This window comes from Thermobia domestica, chromosome 9 (assembly GCF_964235325.1).
Source record: "Thermobia domestica chromosome 9, izTheDome1.hap1.1, whole genome shotgun sequence".
NCBI classification, from domain to species: Eukaryota; Metazoa; Arthropoda; class Insecta; order Zygentoma; family Lepismatidae; genus Thermobia; species Thermobia domestica.
In genome coordinates this window covers 152,748,073-152,769,293 of record NC_137462.1, presented here as the reverse complement: position 1 = coordinate 152,769,293, position 21,221 = coordinate 152,748,073, and the positions used below count along the sequence as shown (strand labels likewise).

Genomic DNA, 21,221 nt, shown 5'->3' with positions numbered 1-21,221 from the left:
CTTCTGAGATCTTAAAGTGCGCTGTTTGTTGATTCATTTAGGTCTACAGTGAGAGCGGAGTTCCAAATAATGGAGTACCCATTGTATTCGTCTGATTTAGACCAAAGTATTTTGAAAGCTCAAGGAATATTTCCGTGGTCACAAAAATTTCCAGTCATGATCGACCAATGTTACAAGAGAAGAAGCATTTTTTTTTTTTTTCTGCGAGCATTCAGCTCGAACAAAGTGCCGAAAGTTCCCTGGCTAGGAAAATTATGTGGAAACTAGTGAAAACTTGCTCTGTCATTTGCTAGTAGGTCTAGATACTTTTTGGACGCAAATTTTTTATTAGCTGGATTGGCTCAGGATTTAATACAATGATGGCTTGTTACTGCAGCTAGGAACTTTCATAGTTATCAACCTACAAATTTTCCTTCCCCACGTGTGATATCAGTCCAGATTACTTTTATGTTAGTTTCGCTAATTTGTACTATTGTACCACTTCTGCTGTTGGATTTGGTAGCACACAACATGCAGGGCTTTTGGTGTGTGTGTGTGTGAGAGAGAGAGAGAGAGAGAGAGAGAGACTTCATGAATTAAAAAAAAAAAACTCGTGGATTTGCTATATGTAACATTCGTTAAACGAAAGTGAAACACATATGAGCGTGTATAAGCATCACTCCCCTGCAAAATGACACACATTTCACAGCTTTGCTCTCATTTGACAAACACTCGTTATCTAACAACAACTTTTTTTTTTTCGTGCGAAAACATCTGTAATAACCCTTTAAATTTGTTTTAACATAAGTTTACTTTTATGTTAAGATTTAGCAGATCGTATATAGTAAAAACGTAACTTTATAATATTCGATAATTTTATCATCTATGCAGTAATTTCTGCAACCGCATATTACGAACGGTACCGGAATGAATTCTCTGCTTAAAAATGGGACATTCGCCAGCTAACCAGACAGTGGAGGGGCGAGTCAAGCCGCAAACATGACCTCAATCACTCAAACTAATGTATGTTGTTTACAACATGCTATATAATTTTAGGACTTCATTCTCTAAAACAACCTAACAACCGTACATTCAAGTGGTGTTCTTTGATAAAGTCTGAGACAACTGACAGGCTTTATCTAAATGTTTACAGGATATAGATAATTACTTCAAAGAAAAATAACATTAATCCCCTTATCAGAAACTTCTGGTATGTATTTACCATTTTTTTTTTCTATTTACCAATCTTACAAGTGAATGAAATACAGTGAAACTCCAGTTATCCAATCTAATGAATTCTGAACGCAATCCGGATATGTATACATCCAGGAAATTATTTTTTAAAAAGTTAGTTTTGTTTCATAGGTACAGTAGACTTCCGAATTTGGTATTAAAACAGACCTTATCTCCGGACTGCAATAGACAGAGACAGAGAGATGGAGATGATGATGATAATGAAAACTTAACCCGTAAGTACTCGCGCCCCTTTTTTCTGACAGCAGTACGTGAGCAGGAGTCCAATAGACCCCCAAATTGAAATTAGTTTTTTTACAATAAATACTTTTAAATAATTAAGACAATGTAGCATAACTTGAGAGATGTTTTTAAAAGTATTTGCTGCAATTAGATTTTTTATTCGTTTTGAGACGTTTTTTTTTTTATATTTTTCATCAGGACTTCTGGCTAGCAAGGGGGTCTGTGAACCGGAAACTGTTGATCTCTACTATTCCCGGTTTGAATAGTGTGTTATCGAAGGGGATTGAACGTATTCTTTAAACAATGACTCCATTTCAAGAAATCACTTCTAGTTCTCTCTTCCACAGAGCAAAAACGATAAATCAATATTCAAACCGGAAGTACTAGAAAATTTCAACCACTTCCGGTTTCGAGAGAGTTGCACGTGAAGATACGTTTTCTTAAGATACTTAACCCCCCTCCCTCAAAAAAAAACTGCTTGTCGTTATTTATTACTCTTTTTGTTTTATGGCGATCAATGTTGAAAACGAAAATTCCTGATTTATATCAATTTCGATTCGAATATAGGGGTTAACCTTTAAACGCTCACTGACGCAACTGCTTAGTCGGTGCCTTAAACCTCAATAGCTCAGCCCCTAATTAAGATAGGAAGATGATTTTTGTACCATTGTATTCCTGAAGGATGCACTTTCCCCCGGCGTGCATTTCATGTATGTGGGGCTATCATGACGGAGGGTAAATGTAGTTTTTTTAACGTTTTTTTTGGGGGGGGCATTCCCCTCTCGGGGCACACTTACATAAATTGGCATGTGAAGCGATGAAGTAGGCCACTACATGGTAATATCCTGTATTTGTACTTCTTCCTTATATGGGGAAGTAGAGAGGGGGCAAAGTTGTCTAATTTTTGAAGTCTCAGTTTTTTGACAAATTACAATTGTTTTCTGGACGGCTCTATATGTGTCAAGATATCTTTTCAATGAATTGTTCTATAAGTTCTTTTTGCTACCTCGTTTGTATCTGTGTTCCAACGGTCCTTTCCGACAGTCCGGTTCCAATAAGCTTTCCATCGGTGTATGAATCGCATGACTGTGATAATTAGAGGGGTCACCAGGGCCACCAACGCGAAGGTCTGCAACAGCCCTTAGGAAGTGATACACATGACGTTTTTATAGGAATTTTGTTATGAATTTTTATCTCGCTTTGTATTGCAACAATGGCTACAACTTTTTATATTATTGTCACAAGTATCTGGAATACACATTAGCACTATTTTGTCAGTGTAGGGTGAGTGCAAGGTTTGCTAGAGCGCGTAAAGTCATTTTTTAAAAATATTTTTCATGATTTTTGTTTCTTCTACGAATATGACGGGAATTGCATGAATGGAATCTGTGGTCAATAAGCTTTCCAACGGTGTATGAATCATGACTGAGATATAATTAGGGGGTCATCAGAGCCCTAACGTCAAAGTCGACGATTTTGTTAAAATCGTTGGCGGGCGTATAAAAGTTAATGAACTCTTGAGGAATTGAATCAAATTTAAAGAAAAACGCTTCTAGATATCTCTTATAGTTTTTTTTCCCCTCTAATATTTGTCAACAGACACTGACGGACGGACTAACCATTCTATAAGACTTCCGACATTGATGCATAGAATAGTATGGAAGTCGAAAAAGTTGTGTTCTAAAATAAATGTTTCTCTTTAAAGATGTTGTTGAATAAAATTTTAGGCCTAATATAGATACAAGTGAAATCTTCGGACTTAAATAGAGAAGTATAGTTGTATCTCCGAAATTTGTGATCAACTTAGAATTATTCAATATAAACTTTGGAACTTCCAATTAAACAAATTTTAATGTTGATACGAAGAAATACATAGCTCGCATTTCAATATACAGCCTTTTTTAATGTGTTTTTCCTGATATCGACGCGGATGATTGGAGTTATCTGAGTGTTCTAGTCCGGGTCTAGCACATTTACCTTACAACGACCGGTCCAGTAAAGCAGCAGAAAGGTGGCTGTAGTTCACAAACATGCACGGAAACCGAATTTAAGGAACTGAAGTGGAGGTTTAATTAGAGAATTAGAAGTCCCGTGTCATGTTACTTTGCGTGTTGTAAAGACAGCCAAGATTACCAACAACGTCACTTGAATGCGACGTTTATGACGTTATTGATCATGAATCAAATACATACAGTAACCTTAACTCTTGGTGATAGCATAATTATGAGCTATGACCGGCCAATTTGTGCAAGTTTAACTGGATGATGTGCTGTCTTACTCGATTCCCGAAGTCATTACTTTTGGGTTTCTAGAGCGCACCACTACCCTGTAATTCAGAGAGCTCCCCAATGGATACGTGGAACAACGTAATTCTGCCAGTATTTCCGGTATGATTTGTTTCCGGTCGATTCCAAAGAAATATACTACACTAGCATATATTACCCGCTTCGCTGGGTTGAAATGAAAATTTAAATGCACAACTCCATATCTCATGTGTTTAATACCCGTGAAATATGCTTGCAGTAAATGTTAACATTATATCGCCTGTCATTTATGTTAACCCGCCGAGTGACACGGTCATGCGGGTTGCATATAAATACGTTTATTTTTACCTATGATGAACTAACAAAGGATTTGTACGTTATGGACACTTGAATGGTCAATTATCTCAAGACACTGGTAATTAAAAATTAAAGTGATATGATAAAAACCATCTAGGGTCCAAATCCTAATAACCCCCCAAAAATGAAAGAAATTGGTTCAGCCGTATTAGCGTGATGAGGGAACAAAGGATTTGTACGTTCTCTTTTATATATAAGACTCTTTTATAATATAGATATGAAACTTACGACGGTATTTCCAAAAGTTTCTGGTCTGCCAATAGAACCTCGCAGCATTGGTAATAAGCCGTTCAAGACATAACGCCATCTACGGAAGGAATAATCGGAATCCGTTTCAAACTACCTAGTTGTGTTACAGTATTGCCCCACGTTATGGGAAATTTCCCACGGACGAGGGCAAAGTAAGTAGAAATTTTGACTTGTGGGAGAAAGGGGAAATTAAAGAGAAAGTGTTGAACATTTAGAAGCAAAAGATATTTTTTTATAATGCTGAAATACCAAAATAACATTTGCTTATTTGAGAAAAACTGGATATTACGGTAGGTGAAAAATTTATTTATTTTTTTTTCAAGTCATACCGCGGAAAAGTTACGAATTGGGGAGACTAAAACGGAGTAACAAAAAATATAAATAAAACCGTTTTATATGTTCCGGTCGCACATGTGTTCTAAAGCTTGTCAAATCTGGAAAAATTCACATTTTTACGATAATATTTAAATTAGCTTCTTCTCGAACGTAACAGCACAAATCCTTATGTATTAAAACCACAGAAAATAGTATTTAAATCTATCGATATCTTCCAGTCGCGGATTGCGAACATAATATACAAATGAAGGTAGATCACAGTTCAAGGGGGAAAAATACTATTATTATTGAACACAAGTTTAAATGTTTAAAAACAAATTATTTTAGACCATTAGTAAGATTTTTTTTTAAATATATCTTACAAATGTGATTTTTATAAAACTTTCGCTCAACTTCAGAGGACATGCCCAATCGGAACATACAAACTGATTTTATTTCTAGTTTTACTTTTTTATTAATATTTCCAATTCTCAACTTTTCCGCGATATTACAACTTGAAAAAATATATGAATTTTTCCGTTCCACACTAGTGGATATATTTAGTAGTACTTGATGAGAGTGCTCCATACACATATGACAACGTCCCTCGTTGACGTGGACACTGTGGGAATCGTGTAAGAAGTGTTCGTGGGTAGCTACAAATCTAAGCACTCACACCATTTTATATTACTGTAAAAGTAGTTCTAAACTAATGAAATTGTAGGTGATAATCAAGTCTAAGTAAAATGTACTTAGATTTAACTGTGGGCAAACCTTTGCGGGGGACATGGATGAGGCAATTGTTGTCCTGGATCTTCGAAAGAGGATTGGTTCTTCAAAGTACCTACCAAAACACACAAAATTTACATACCCACTTCAGTATTTAATATACTGTAGTTTGTTATTTAATGTGAGTCAACAATAATTGATTTATATTAATTTATATGAATTTATCTTCACGAATTTGTATCAGTCTTTTGCCCTCCCTTCCTGTGAAAATTCTGCAGGGGGGGTATATTTAGGGCCTGAATGAAAAGTGTTAAGGAACTTCTTATTTCAGGAGTTGATGAGACTTGAAAAAGATATTTGGAGTTTTATGTAGATTTGGTAAAGATAAAGAAATGCCTGCCAATTAAGGATCTAATGTATAAGCAAATGATTTTTTCTGGTCTATGGTCGGATTAGGAAATATTTCTAGTGGAAGGCTTCCCGAGTTTCCGCTTGTAGTCTTAGATCTGTAAATAGTAAATTTTATTTCAATTTTTTCATAAAATTATTTGATGGGTGGCGGGAAAAAAAAAATCACACTTTGGGGGAAATTTTACACTTCCTCGAAGGAAACACTGAACAATGTACCTATCACTGTTGCGTATGCTGGTTGGAGGTAGTCATTTGAATGGGTTCGTGCGTTGAGTTCGCATACTGTATGACAATTTTCTAGTCCACATGGCTGTTCTTGCCAATGCTGAAGTGAACGACTGGATTCGAGGAAATTCCGCACTCAGCTTACAGCCCACATTTAGCACTGAAGCCTTGGCAGGAACAGCCGTGTGGACTCGGGCGTTATCATGCAGCAAGACAGCTCAACGTAAAGCGACTGATCTAAATGAGTGCCTCCAACGAACTAACTCAGGTAGACAGTTGAAATGGATACATTATTTCTTCCCTCGATGGTACTATATGGTATGAACGGTTTATTACCCGTGGCGCGATATTTCAGTTTCATGCCGGAACCTTTCCGCGATAATAGTAATTTTTCTCTACATTTCCTAAACAAGACACTTTTAATATTACACAGATAAAAGGTAAGCAAGGTAAGGACACGTATGGTATGAAAACAACTTGCATTATATACCAGACCTATGTTGTTTGTTTATCTAGCAGCCATAACGTTTGGAGGTCCAAAATGCAAGTTTTAGATCCTTACACTTTCGTTGCCACCGGAAGTGACGAAACCACTTAACTCATCTATTGCTTTATAATGCTGGAACAGCCCTGAAAAATCTAAAACAGATAAAAATCGAATCCGAGATTACGCTCGTTAACTATACTGTTATATGAAAAAAACAGTATTAAAAATTACAAAAGAGACACACTTGTAATATGATTTAAAGCGGTTATAAACAGGAATTATGGACTGTTTATAGTTATGTAGGATTGTTTTGGGAGAAGTTGCTTTTATGTCATCATGACGGGTCGACTGACTTTTTTTTTAATGAAAATGTAAACTGTCAGCTACGGAAGAAACTAATGCATCCGCCCTCGAAAAAGGAAGGGAAAAAGCATCCTACTACTACGAACAGTACCCCTGCCTTTGTAATGAACTCTTCCTGTTCACGTCCTCACACTAATGGATCTCAAATGTCACTTCAGTAGAGGAACACAAACCTACGCTTCGATCCTGACATTTTATATAACCTTCCATACACCAAAATAAAGATGTTTTAATAAAGAAAAAGTTTTATATATATATATATATATATATATATATATATATATATATATATATATATATATATATATCGCAGTACGATTTCGTAATAAACACTAAAAAAATATTACATAGTTTCGTTGTCGAAGCATCAGACCCTAAAGGCGAAACTAATGCGTCCAGTAATTCAGTCTTTTTTCTTATCCCTTTTCTCCCAACTAGTCACTTGAAGATTTAATTTAATTAACTATCTCACGCAAAGAGCTATAAATGTAATAAATTTATTACTACACTTAAACAAATCATGCGATTTACCTCGTGTTCGAACCGAAAATGTCATATATATAAACAGAATTACACATAATTACCTTTAAAAAAAATCGCAAGAGTGCAGTTATCCTACGCTGTTTTTTTAATTTGTTAATTTTGTTTCATTAGTAGATTAAGATTAAAATGAGAGTGAAAGTCTTGGTAACTCCCAGACTTGGAGCGTAAAGATTGAAATGCCTACTTGTAAGACTCAAAAGATACATAATGTTTTATAGTATTTTTAACAAACTGGTGTACAATCTGAAAAGCGTGCTGGAAATGAAATTCCTAGTATAACGTCTCATGGTATGCACTGAGACCACAGGGGGTTGTAAGGATGAATGAAATGATAGAATAAAGAAAGTGAATGAAAACGCGAAAACCCATGCACATGGTATTTGAGCATCACAAAGCCCACTTGGCGAGAGCTGGGATCGAATTAGGTACCTTATGCACCAGAGGTGTGGGCACATTAGAGTCACCGCGACCCCCTAAAGTTTGCTGGAGTACATTGGATTCCCATTTGAGCCCCTACTAACGTCTGACTGTAATACCACACATGTAAATGAAATGCCAATCCCTGCTTGCAAGAAGCTTTTACATACCAGTAACGTTCACGTACAAAGTCACTGCGATCGGACTATAATTGGCAATATTTAGGATATATTTGTTGCTTCCGTACCTTATCTTCGCACACGATACAGAGAGAAGTTGTATTCTGATGCATTAACATCACTCTGCTGATAAAGGGAACACAACTTCAAACACTTGAAATCACTTTACAAACACTAAACTCGTCTCGCTCTGTAGCCTTAATTTTGCTGGGAAAGACTTTTTACTGTAGACACCACCTATTGGTGGTTAGTTGTCTGGAGTCTAAAGCATCTTCCAGCATCGAAGCTATAAAGACACGGACCTACAGCTTAACATGAGAATTTTCGCAGTAACATAAATTACTAAAGTTTATTAGTGTTCACAATACAAAGAACATCAATTTCGTGTTACTGAACCATTAATCTATCCTTTTAAAATACAAAAATATTTTAGCGCGTGAGAAACGCTAATATGCTAAGCTCAAAACAATGAAGAGTTACGGGTTGCATAAACAACTAGGCGAAATTAGATATTCTTTATTATAAAAGCAACACTGACAAGACAGTCTGTCTGTCAAGCTAATTTCCGATAGTTCACAGCCAGGCTAATAGTTGTCGCTAGTGTGCAATTTGCAGACGACTCGGAGGCTTGGAGGAAACAATTATTATCTTCATTTGTGAATATGCAGTGATGCTCCATACGAATTTCTTGAAGTATAATGATTATACACTCATCGCCTTTTGCAGTGTCACAGTATTGATATCATAATGGTTACGATACCACATAGAGCAACCGGCCGGTGGTTCAGTTATGTAGAGTGCTCGTTTCTGGTACGTGGGGTCCTTGGTTCGATCTCAGCTCGCGACAAAGGTTTGAAAAACATCGTGTGCTAGGGTTTTCTTCGATTTCTCCCATTTTATTCATCATCATCATCACAGTCTCCCTTAGCGTAGACGTATAATCGTGAAACGTTAAAAAAAATGCATTACAAGTTGTCTTTAGTGTTTAAACTGACAAGTATTTGATTCAATCGTGTAATCATGACCGAGTCCTGATTCATACTTATGTGAACATTTTTTGACAGAAATTTTATGAAAATCTGTAGGTTGAATTTTAAGCAAATCTGCATAGTGACTTACAAGAAATGTTGAGAAACTATTGTAGTAACTAGGCTCTTAATAGATACAGCTAGTTTATATACTACTAGCTGTAAGCACCCGTCTTTGCCGAGCCTGAATTCACAACCTGCATATAAAGAGGAGGATGTCCTTGAAGATTATATCTACAACCATTTCATTGCATGGGTATTTATCTTCTGCTGTTATGTAAGCCCACATAATACGGAGGTAATGTGGGTTGCATAAATGCAAGGCGTCCTTTAAAATAAAATAGAAGATACGGCCTAGCTCTTAATGTCGCACGATCTCACTCCTGAGCCGAAAATAGCAAAAAGATTATTTCTATGCGATTACATCTGATGAAGATGGTTCTAGGTGGCCCCTTCCTATGCGAGAAGCTGATGACAGAACACACATTATTATTATTATTATTATTATTATTATTATTATTATTATTATTATTATTATTATTATTATTATTATTATTATTATTATTATTATTATTATTATTATTATTGATGATGATGATGATAATTATGAATGATGCTGGTAATCATTTCCTTATACTCAAAATCACGAGACGGTGACATTAGTAATGTAACTATATATACACATCACAACTAACAAAAAGTATCAGTCTCCACGGCCGCCGATCCTGGGGCAACGAGCCTTCCCTCTCAGTTTGTAGCTCTCGCAGGATATGGATATCTGGCACATACACCTGAATGACCGCAATCCCCGAAGTTGTACAGAAATCGGCACCGCTGCTCACCTTCCATTCTCTTATGTACATGTAAAGTTTTCGGTATAGTACATACAATTACAATCTTTGTTTCAATGAATACTAAACTCAAATTGATCCCCTCCTTCCAAACGAAACTACTTGCGCTCGCAATTGACAAACAGGGCAATTAGTAACGAAATACTAGATCATTCGTACGTACATTCATGGCAGACATAAACAATGCTGATCCGTTGATCCTGAAGTATTCCTGATTATACTCCGTAGAATGATGTGACCACCTACTGGAGCAACATAGTTCCTATCTTGAGCCGAAGTTTTGTTAGAAATGTGATGTAGCCCATTTAAAACCTTTCTCACCTTTCATTAAAAAAAAAAAAAAAAAACTGTTGAACAAGACTGTATTTAATATAAAAAAACACATTTACACGTGACGTTTCGATCTTCTAGCCAAGATCCTCATCAGACGTACACTCAGGATCTGAGGATCTTGGCTAGAAGATCGAAACGTCACGTGTAAATGTTTATATATATATAATAAATACAATCTTGCTCAGCAGTGTTTTTCTGATTTTATTCGCAAGACGTGTGACTATGATTGTATGTCACCTTTCATATATGGAATATTCGAACTGCGCGCCATCACTGGTCGTTCCGTGAATAATCGACAAAGACAGATACGAGGCTCATCCAGAAAATTAACTTTTCCACACACGTCCCACAGCTAGAAAACCTATGTTGCGCGAAGCGACTGCGTGCACGTCAGAGTATGGTCCTAACATAGTGCATGCGCCGGCGGAACTTCCTCCGTGCTCTTAGTAGCGTTGTGCAGTAGTAGTAAATGGACGTTCCCATTCCAGCTCCCGCCGCGTGTAAAGTGTGAGCAATGATAGTTTTTGAATGCAGAGCATAGTGTCGATTGAATTCGCAATTGAAAAACTCAAGTTGAAAAAAAAAAAGGTTTCTTTAAAAAAACATTTTAGCTAAGAAAATACAATAAATCTTACTTTAAAAAAAACTAAAAAGTAAAAGAACAATTCTGTTTAAGCAAAAATTACTTGTTAAAAACTTTATTTGTGCCAAGCATGAGGAGTACTCGCATACACTATCAACTTATAAAATCTTCAATTCATGTAAATTAAGTGATTGTATATGACCGCGCTCCTCATGCTTTTACTTTTACACACGCATAAACTTTTAAAAAAAATGAAGTTTTTTTGAATATAGAATTATTTTTTACTATCTAGTTAGACTTGTTTCAGTTTCCTTTTTATTAAAAAAGATGTTTAAAAAATCTTACATTTTACTTTTTACCACAGATTGTTTTAGTATTTTGTTAACTGTTTTAAAGGCCCTGTGTTTTTTCCTTTTTTTTTTTTCAAGTGTTATGAAAAATACTGAAAATCTTAAATTTTGTGAATGTGAACTTGTGAATGTGAACGTTAACCCCCTGTATACTAGATAATTCCGTGTTGTTCAAGAGCAAAGCCGGTTGCATATGAAAAAGTTCCCTACCTTTAAAAGTAACAATGAAATATTATATTGTCATCCGACTTACGTTGCTGTGCAAAATTTCATCGCCGTACGACGTGAGAAAATAGATTAAATTAAGACTGCAAGATCTGAGAACACAGTTGAACCAAGTTAAAGAAACACAAAAAATACCTTGACAACGTAGTTACATTCACCAAACCAATCTGTCACTTATCCAATGACTTCGACGTTGTACTCCCAATTACAATTTTACCTCTTTTGTAGGGTATGGTGCCAAATGATCGGCAATGTGGCCAACTGCACCAGGACCAAGCGAAATTATCAATACAACTTAAAAAAAAATCTTTAAAAATTATCTGGATATATTTGAGAAAGCTACTCAACTTACCAGCTAAAGCTTTTATCCTAGATCGTTCGAAGAGTCTGGACGAAGAGTTGCCTCCATCGTATTCGTATTCTTCTAGTAACGCTATATCTTCTTGTGGGATGCTGGGGTCCCATCGGACCACGCTGATGTCTGTGGTCATGGCCGCGGTGGGTCAGACCCTAGAAAATAGAAAAAAAAATCGTTTTGTAACAAAGTTTCAAACCAATCCAAATTACACAATGCTTAACGGTTGGAATTGGACAACTAATAAATTCCAAATCATTTCATTATATTTATATAAGATGAACAATTTATCATGAAGCGCCATTGTTACTTTTAAATGTAAAGAATTCTATTAAAGTATGTAGCCTATGAACATGACACTGTTGCCCTAGTACGTACCGGTATGCAGAAATTTATTTCGGGAGTCTAAATTCAATTAGAATAAATTATATTAAAAATTTATAAAATTACCCTTAAACTTTGACCAAATCAAGAAAACACTCGGGCTTTCGTCGGTCGGACCTCAAGGACCCACCCTCGGTCCTCAAACATATATTACTAAAATAGAGCAAGAAGCAAATTTGAAAAAGCTGTTGCAAGAAAGAACCTTACTAGATATACAAGGCGCTAATCACTTATTAGTATCTGTTAGTCAACTAAATATTGTGACCGTTAGTGCTGTCCACCCGACGACAAATTTCTCGAGTCTTATAAGGAACACTAATTTACCCGAGTTTAAGATCTCAAAAGAGTTTCAGTGTTACATTACTCATAGTAAAATAAATAAATATAACTAAATAGATCAAGTGATTGAACGAAAATAATGAAGAAAGTTTATCAACATTTTCAGATAAATAATTCATTACACGATATACTTCAATAATAAATATGGTATATATATTGTTACACCATACCCTTCGTGGATTTCTCGTGATGTTGAAGGATTATGATAACTTGTAGGTGAAATTAGGCATAGCTGGACACTTCGTACTTACATTTAGAGCACGAGATCTGAAAGATTTCGAGACGAGAAAAGATTTCCGAGAATCAAGATGAAATGAGAATTTAACAAACAAACAAACAAAAAAAATACGAGATGAAAAAAAATTCTCGTCTCGTCGGAAATAGCAGTCACCGTTGACTTCGACAGAGGCATATGCTTTACTACTGCCCCGCATGCTATCGCTACTGACAGTAAATGTTCAGAGCTACAGTTCCCATTTTATTTCAATAATGATGGTGTTGTATAAGAACTGTTGTATAAAATCTGTACTTGAATTGTACTGTTCAGTGAATTCGAAACGTTCTGAACTGTGAAACTAATTATCTAGATAACTGAATATAGTTAACGTTTAATGTATACACTATGAAACCTCTTTATGGTAATCAACTAAAACTTTACTAGCATATTATTCTACTGATTAAATTTATATATATATATATATATATATATATATATATATATATATATATATTATAAAAGAGAACGTACAAATCCTTTGTTCCCTCATCACGCTAATACGGCTGAACCAATTTCTTTTATTTTTGGGGGGTTATTAGGATTTGGACCCTAGATGGTTTTTATCATATCACTTTAATTTTTAATTACCAGTGTCTTGAGATAATTGACCATTCAAGTGTCCATAACGTACAAATCCTTTGTTAGTTCATCATAGGTAAAAATAAACGTATTTATATGCAACCCGCATGACCGTGTCACTCGGCGGATTAACATAAATGACAGGCGCTATAATGTTAACATTTACTGCAATTTGAAAGCGAAAAAGTAAAAATTATCTAAGTAACAAAGTTTATTGCGTTCCGGGGTGACCGCAGCGAAGCGGGGTGAACGCTGCTAGTCTATTATATAAAAGAGAACGCACAAATCCTTTGTTACCTCATCACGCTAATACGGCTGAACCAATTTCTTTTATTTTTGGGGGGTTATTAGGATTTGGACCCTAGATGGTTTTTATCATATCACTTTAATTTTTAATTACCAGTGTCTTGAGATAATTGACCATTCAAGTGTCCATAACGTACAAATCCTTTGTTAGTTCATCATAGGTAAAAATAAACGTATTTATATGCAACCCGCATGACCGTGTCACTCGGCGGGTTAACATAAATGACAGGCGATATAATGTTAACATTTACTGCAATCTACTATGGTTTTTATCATATCACTTGAAAGCGAAAAAGTAAAAATTATCTAAGTAACAAAGTTTATTGCGTTCCGGGGTGACCGCAGCGAAGCGGGGCGGGTTAACATAAATGACAGGCGATATAATGTTAACATTTACTGCAATCTTCTATGGTTTTTATCATATCACTTGAAAGCGAAAAAGTAAAAATTATCTAAGTAACAAAGTTTATTGCGTTCCGGGGTGACCGCAGCGAAGCGGGGTGAACGCTGCTAGTATATATATATATTATATATATATATATATATATATATATATATATATATATATATATATATATATATATATATATATATATATATATATATATATATATATATTACTTGGGAGGACCATTTATGTTTATACGCCCTTGTAACCTTCACACTAACAAATACAAATCGACGCGACGTAACTTTGTTACGTGCCAATATTAACGGGGTGCATTGTTTGACATCTTCAATGTCACCAGATTAACACTGTTACGAACCCAACATAAAATTGTATCTTTTTAATGGCACTATATCAGGTTAAGTATTTCAAATCTACATGTAAAATGAAAATTTACAATTTCACATTTATTATACAGGTGTTACAAATTAAGGACGCTACACTACACTATCACACACACCGAAAAGAAATTTTGGGGATATGTATTTTTTTATTTATTTATTTATTTATTTATTACACGCATTTCTTAAATTTCAAAGATATAAACATTATTCTTCCCGTGTGATGCAGGAGACATCATCTATATTTCAAACTCGGGGAGAAATTGCCCCTCTAAAGCCCTAAATGATGCCATTGTATGGAGCTAATTCCGTTCAAGTAAATTCGGTCGTGATGAGGTTTCACTATGTAGGTAGGTTCTAAGTTTTAAAAATCATTATCTTATAAATGTCGCAGGAGTACCGGTTTAAATATTTTCGGAGCGTACGTATATTCCACGCTATCTAATAATTCTACTAACGATTAACGGGTTTATTCTGATCCGACAAAAGTACATAATCGACTGATATATAAACTAGATTACTGTTTTAAACATCCTTCTTTTAACTAAAGAAGTAAAATCCGTAAATTTCATGTACCCTTCATTTTTTTTTTTTTTTTTTTTTTTTTTTTTTTTTTTTTTTTTTTTTTTTTTTTAGCTAGCTTGGGATTTCCATTTTGAGGAAAGGTTGAAAATATAAGAAAAATCTCTGAGTTGCTATTTTATTAATAATGGTTCAGGTTAACGGTAAATGACACTGTGTGTAGTGTATTAATCTCTAATCCTATGGCTTTACTCGAAGTATTTTCAGAGATACCGTGGCAGAATTGGATTTACGTAGGAGGCGTGTACGAGATATTTAATGCATGAACTGCAACTCTTCTTCAAATATTTATAGCGAAAAACAGATACTTTACGTAAACAGGAAAAAGTAGATCCAAGTTAATTTATTCAAATTAAAGCGAACAAATACAAAGAAATTTTGTTGGCAGGCAAATTGTCACAAGACGTACAGTAAATGCATTAAGGTATTTGCAATGCTGATATTTTAGTAGTAAATATTTCACACATAGCATCTAACTCTTGAAAAATACGGTGTGGAATGTATATGTAGTAAGTCTTTTCTCCACAACCAGGTTATTTTTCACAGTTTGTATTGAAAATTATGAAAAGCTGCAAAAGTAGGGAGAATTTTTGGTTCCACAACTTCGTATCTAACTGCTACATTTTCTAAGAATTAAAAGTACATTTAGAGCACAAGGTAATTCAAAGCTGGCGGTGATAATTAAAATTGAAAATGAAATCTTTCAGTTTAACGTCCCACAATTATGTCCTTTAAGCTAAGAGAGATGGAGGATTAAGGCAAATTAATGATACAATAATTGGTGGAATGATAATGTGGGAGGAAACGGGAATACTTGAGAAAACCCACGCACATGATGCTGTCCACCATAAAGGTGATGAAATGAATAGCACTGTCACTACTGCAAAATATGGTAATCTTTCTGGGGATTTATTACTTCTTTCTATTCGTAGTGCCTTTTTCGTGCTCCTTCAAGAGCAAGTAACTGTTGTTTTCACTGTGCAAAGTTTAATTACTGATACAGGGCACAAGGTTTTAAAAACCAGAGTAGTTATTCGGATCCAACCTTCAACAGTATGTAGTGTCTCAGTTTGGTGCTGAAAGGGAATATCAATGAACTTCGATTATTAATTAAAACTGCCTGTGTTACAGCTAACAAAAGCCTATACCAAAGCGAATAACCTTTATTTACGAAAGATGTGGTTAGGTCAGTGGTATGAATCGCCATTATTTCTAGTTTTCTAGACCAGAAATCGATATATCTTAAGTGTATCCATAATTCCCTCAGACTATGAGGATACCGAAAATTCCATCCGCACAGAGAACAGAATCCAGGGCAATGCGCACTAACCATCGGATTACAAGGAAATACGGATAATCTGAAGAATTTCGAATAGATTCTGCCACGTTAGATATTTTTAAATTAGAAATTGTTGCTATTCACTTAAAAAGCATCCTCCCCCATTCTTTTATAAATATTCTGTATTTAGATTTTTATATAAAACACATGATTTTCGCAATTTTGAAATTCTATATGATCTGGACTTTATAAAGGGCAATTTCATGGCAATAATGCTACAGCAACTGAAATTCACTATACGAGGAGCAAACCATAATTTTGTTCTGATTCCTAAGAACATGGAAATAACCTGTGTATTTCTCAAACTCTCACACACACTCACAATAAATCTCTCTCTCTCTCTCTCTCTCGATATTTATTCGCCATCACCTCGTCTATTTTGCGTACTATGTATCATAGTCGTCTTTGGGGTATGTTTCAGATACTGGAAAACTGCACCACTTCCTAGGAACGATCTATTGGCAAAATGGCGTCCACGAAGAGACATCCTTGAGGTTTGAGAACAGTCGGGGCTAATCTGGTGAGAAGGGTGGATGTGGCAGCTCAATACCGTAGTCAGACAAGAATGAGGCCACAATATTAGCACAGTGTGGCGCCGCATTGTTCATTTGGAAAATAAAATTTGTCATTTGTGGTGGTTTCTCAGTCAATGCTCTCAAATATTATGTATTCAAAAGGGAAGGAAAATTGCTCGTTATTATATGACCTTTTGGAACAGGGTGGGACAAACACACACTAAAAATTCCAGATAGAATACAGCACCTTTTCATTGAATGCCAGCTGACGAAATTGAGGGGAGGGGGGGTGAATGTGTGCGTTTCCACTGCATCGACTGCTTTTTGTTTCTGGGTTCTGTGACTCACCACCATCATTGTCACAACACTAAAAACTGCGTTCCTCTTTTCTAAAAGTGTCAAAGCTGCAATGCTCGATCGAATCTTTGCCTCTTTTTATAGTCATTGAGCATTCGTGGAACCCAGTGAGAAGAAAAATTTTCCTTACTCCCAGTTTGTTCGTAAGTACTCGTTCTACTGTTCGCATTGTTAGCCTCTGCGTATCACAAATCTCCTGCATAGTGACACGCCTATCTCCATGATGAAATTCTCAATACGAGCAATGTTAGCGTCAGTTGATGTTTTCGGACGTCCAGTCCCCTGATCATCTTTCACACTCAATCGCCCTGCTTTGAACTCACGCACTCACTTCCTAACAGTGTTTTCTGCAAGAGCATTATCGCCACACACATCATCCGATGGACGATAAATATCGGCTATACAACGTCCAGCTGCATTGAGGAGTTTTACAACTAGACGTTGCTCATCAACCGAAAATTCCATTTCCCCGGACAGTATCAAAAACACCTTATTCGTTCAGGCACTGACTCAACTGCTGTCAACTAGTAAACAAAACCTGTACTGCTTAGAGACGAAGAATGGAGGTCTCTGACGACACAGTTGCTTTCCTCAATGACAAAAACATGTGGACTTTAAAATGAAATGGAACGTACTTTTGGTGTGCACCTCGTATGTGTGTTTAAGGCTACAGAATGATACTTCTCAATGCCACTAGTAGATGGCATCTGGGTTCAGGAGCTAACGGTAAGGGGGAATCTAAAATTACATACATACGAATTCATTTCTCCATCTGATTTGTTATATATAGATCAACACAAAAGTACAAAGGTAAACAGAAATTTTTGTACATACAGGGTGGCCCAAAAGTAGGTATACACCCCTGCATTGATCAAGTATAACATTCTAGGTTATGGGTTTATTTGCTTCGGCTGTTCTGGGCTTCTTAAGGTATAAGTAAAAAGGCTTTAAGAACAAATAATAAAGAAACTAAGTCTACCTGATGGATAACAATAAGAAATTATATAAAATACAGTGATCACTGCGGAACCGTATACCTACTTTTGGGCCACCCTGTATATAGCAAACAGATGAACCCTTCAACAGTCTCCCGTAGCTTCCACATATCTTTGCTAATGACAAGGAAGGTGTTCAATAACATGAGTTTGTGATCCATCAATGCATATAATCACACCGTAATGACGTTCTTCTTGGTAGTAAAGTGGTTCCCCCGCAATGTCTGCGTCGCTTTCAGAATAAGATCATAGCAATAAGGACGAAGATCAGGCGAATATGGAGTGTGTTCTATGAAAATTCCACTTTTACTTATCTCCATCATGCTGCACGACCAGAAGCGCAGGGATATTTCAGTACCCCCTGCATACAGATGCCATGTGTTGCTAAAGAAACGTCTTCCTGTGGCCCCCAAAAGCTGCTCTCTGTGGACATTCATTGCTGAAGCTTTATTGATGGCTGTAGAACAGCTGCCAGGAGCTATGAAATGATTTAGGTATTTAAAAAAGCATCAGCCACAATTATATATATTATATACAGGGTGTTCATAAAGTCCGTTGCCACCCCGTGTATCTTCGAATCGACTGCGAATACGAGAAAACGCACAAAAAAAAAACACGTATATCATTATTTTAAGGGGCTTGAATTTTGATCTATAAGAGGTCCACTCGAGACACTCCCATCATATAGGGGTACGTGGCGTCAACTTGAACATTTTAAATGGCAAATCGTTGGAAAAGACTCGACCACAGAAAAATTTTGCCAAAAGTTTCCCCTATGTTGACCCCATCCAAAATGGCGGGGTTCACATTTCGTGTTCATAAAGGCCGTTGCCATCCCGTGTATCTTCAAAACAACTGAGAATATGACAAAATGCAAAAACACGACCTCTCGTACCCCTATCTGGGGGTGTCTAGGGTGGATCTTTTGTAACAAGCCCCTTTAAAAAATGGACTCATTTTTGAGTTTTCTCATATTCGCAGTCGTTTCCCAGATACACGGAGTAACAACAGACTTCATGGACACACTATAATATATATAAAGGGTGGCCCAAAAGTAGGTATACAGTTCCGTAGTGTATTTTATATCATTTCTTATTGTTATCAAACAGGTAGACCTAGTTTCTTTACTTTTAGTTATAACATATTTTTAGTTATAACGTAAGCCCGAAACAATCGAAGCAAATAAATCCATAAACTAGAATGCTATACTTGATCAATGCAGGGGTGTATATCTACTTTTAGGCCACCCTATATATATATATGAAAAGAATGTTATTTTCTCGATCACTATACCACGATCTGAATTTAATTTTTCATGCGCTTGTAGTATGCAAATTTTGGAAGCGCTAGTCTCATTCATAGTTAAACAGAAATTCAAAATGTTAATAATTTGTTCGTCGAGTCATCCGTGATGCTAACAGCCTCACAAACCGTTTATTCAGTTTTCTATTCTGATGCAGATGCAAACCTTGACCCAGCAACTAATAACCGTGATATGGACTAAGTCGTGTTAACGGTCAATTTACTACCCATTGTTGGCTTCTGTCACGTCTTAGAACAATTATTTCTGCTCCACATCATTAACGCCAGATTCTCTTCCAGGTTGTTAGAGGTGAGGTAATTGTTTTCTCCACATTTGTTGGGAATGACATGTTCAAGAAAAAGCAATGAACTTTTCATGGCGAAATAAATCATTTCGAAACTGACATACGTTCTTTGGAAAACTTATGTTCTTTGGAAACACTCTTAGTTTCTCATTTTTGTTCTGACAAAAATGTTGAGTTACATGATTTAACAATATACGACTGTCCAACAGATGCTCTTATTCAATCCACCGAGGAAGTAAAATATTTGGAAAAGAATAGATTTGAAGAATTCGAACCAATAACTTACCGGTTTACAAGGAAATAACTTATTATATAGTGGGTAAAAAAGTGTTTGGGCATCACGAACAAATATAAGATATTTTACATACGCTAGAACTAAATATTACTTATTCACTATCCCAGTACTAGGAGCTTTTTTTCTCACTGTAATAACTGAAAATGTCTTGGGTTTGAGTTTGTGTATATCTGACAAAATTAAGTTATTCAATTAAACCCAAATGTTGTCAACAAAAGAAAAAAAGCGACAGATAAACCAAACTGATTCAAATCCTGGTGTTTTCATCACGCAATTAATAACTATGAACAACACATGGGTGCCTCATTTCAACTTGAAGTACATAGTCGAAACATCTCTCGCGTATACGAGAAAACAAGAAAATGATTCCATTAGCTGAAAAGATGTGCTCGCTTTTGTATTACAAAAAGAAATTTTGATGCTAGGTTCTGTCAACAAAAATAAAACAGGTAAATGATAGGCTTCACTTCTAGGCAGGAACAGCAAGAGACGATCATGTAAAGTAATGTCGTTCCATGCCGAAAAAGTTTTAAGCGTCAACAGCTGCCATGACCTACGTCAAAGATTGCAGTTAAAAAATGTTCACTCTTTCATCCTATTAACCAGATCTGGAGCCTTCGAACTTTTCTCTCTTCTAGTTGTAACTCTGTGCTGAACAGAGATCTTTTCAGACACTAATATCAACGATGGACCATTTTGTTGAAAACTAATCAGATGCCGGACTAAGTGTTATCAGACTAGCAAGACTATGCAGATATGCCATTACTACTATTCCTCTATAGTGGGCCGACTATAAAAATATTTCAGTCAACTTTCATATATTGTTTAACATGCAATAAAAAAAAATTGAAAGCAGTTTGAAATGTTTCACTTTCCCGTTCCGCCTAACTTCCTACTTGAACTAGTTGTCGAGATAATTTATTGTGCAGTATTTTTCGGGTAGGGGAGCTTTAAAAATTTTAAATATGATGCGGACTGACTAATATTAGTTTTTCACGCTTGAAAGTAAAACATATCTGAAGATTGTATACGTATAGTGGGTTTTTAAAAAAATACACACCTTACATCGAGACACCGCGGAACCCATTCTTTTGTATAAAGAGAGAACTACAACATTTTAAGTTGAAACGTGTGGCGA

General features: G+C 35.8%; 1 protein-coding gene across 10 annotated transcripts in view; it reads right to left on the bottom strand.

Annotated features, from left to right (window-relative positions):
* Positions 1-21,221, bottom strand: part of beta-Spec (spectrin beta chain) — a 238,505-nt gene that overhangs the window by 118,335 nt on the left and 98,949 nt on the right. For all 10 annotated transcript variants that reach the window (XM_081772015.1, XM_081772020.1, XM_081772023.1 and 7 more), the window contains exon 2: positions 11,717-11,874. In XM_081772015.1, the coding sequence (XP_081628141.1) occupies positions 11,717-11,855 (139 nt within the window). In that variant the 5' untranslated portion in view covers positions 11,856-11,874. The remainder of the gene's footprint in view (positions 1-11,716; positions 11,875-21,221) is intronic.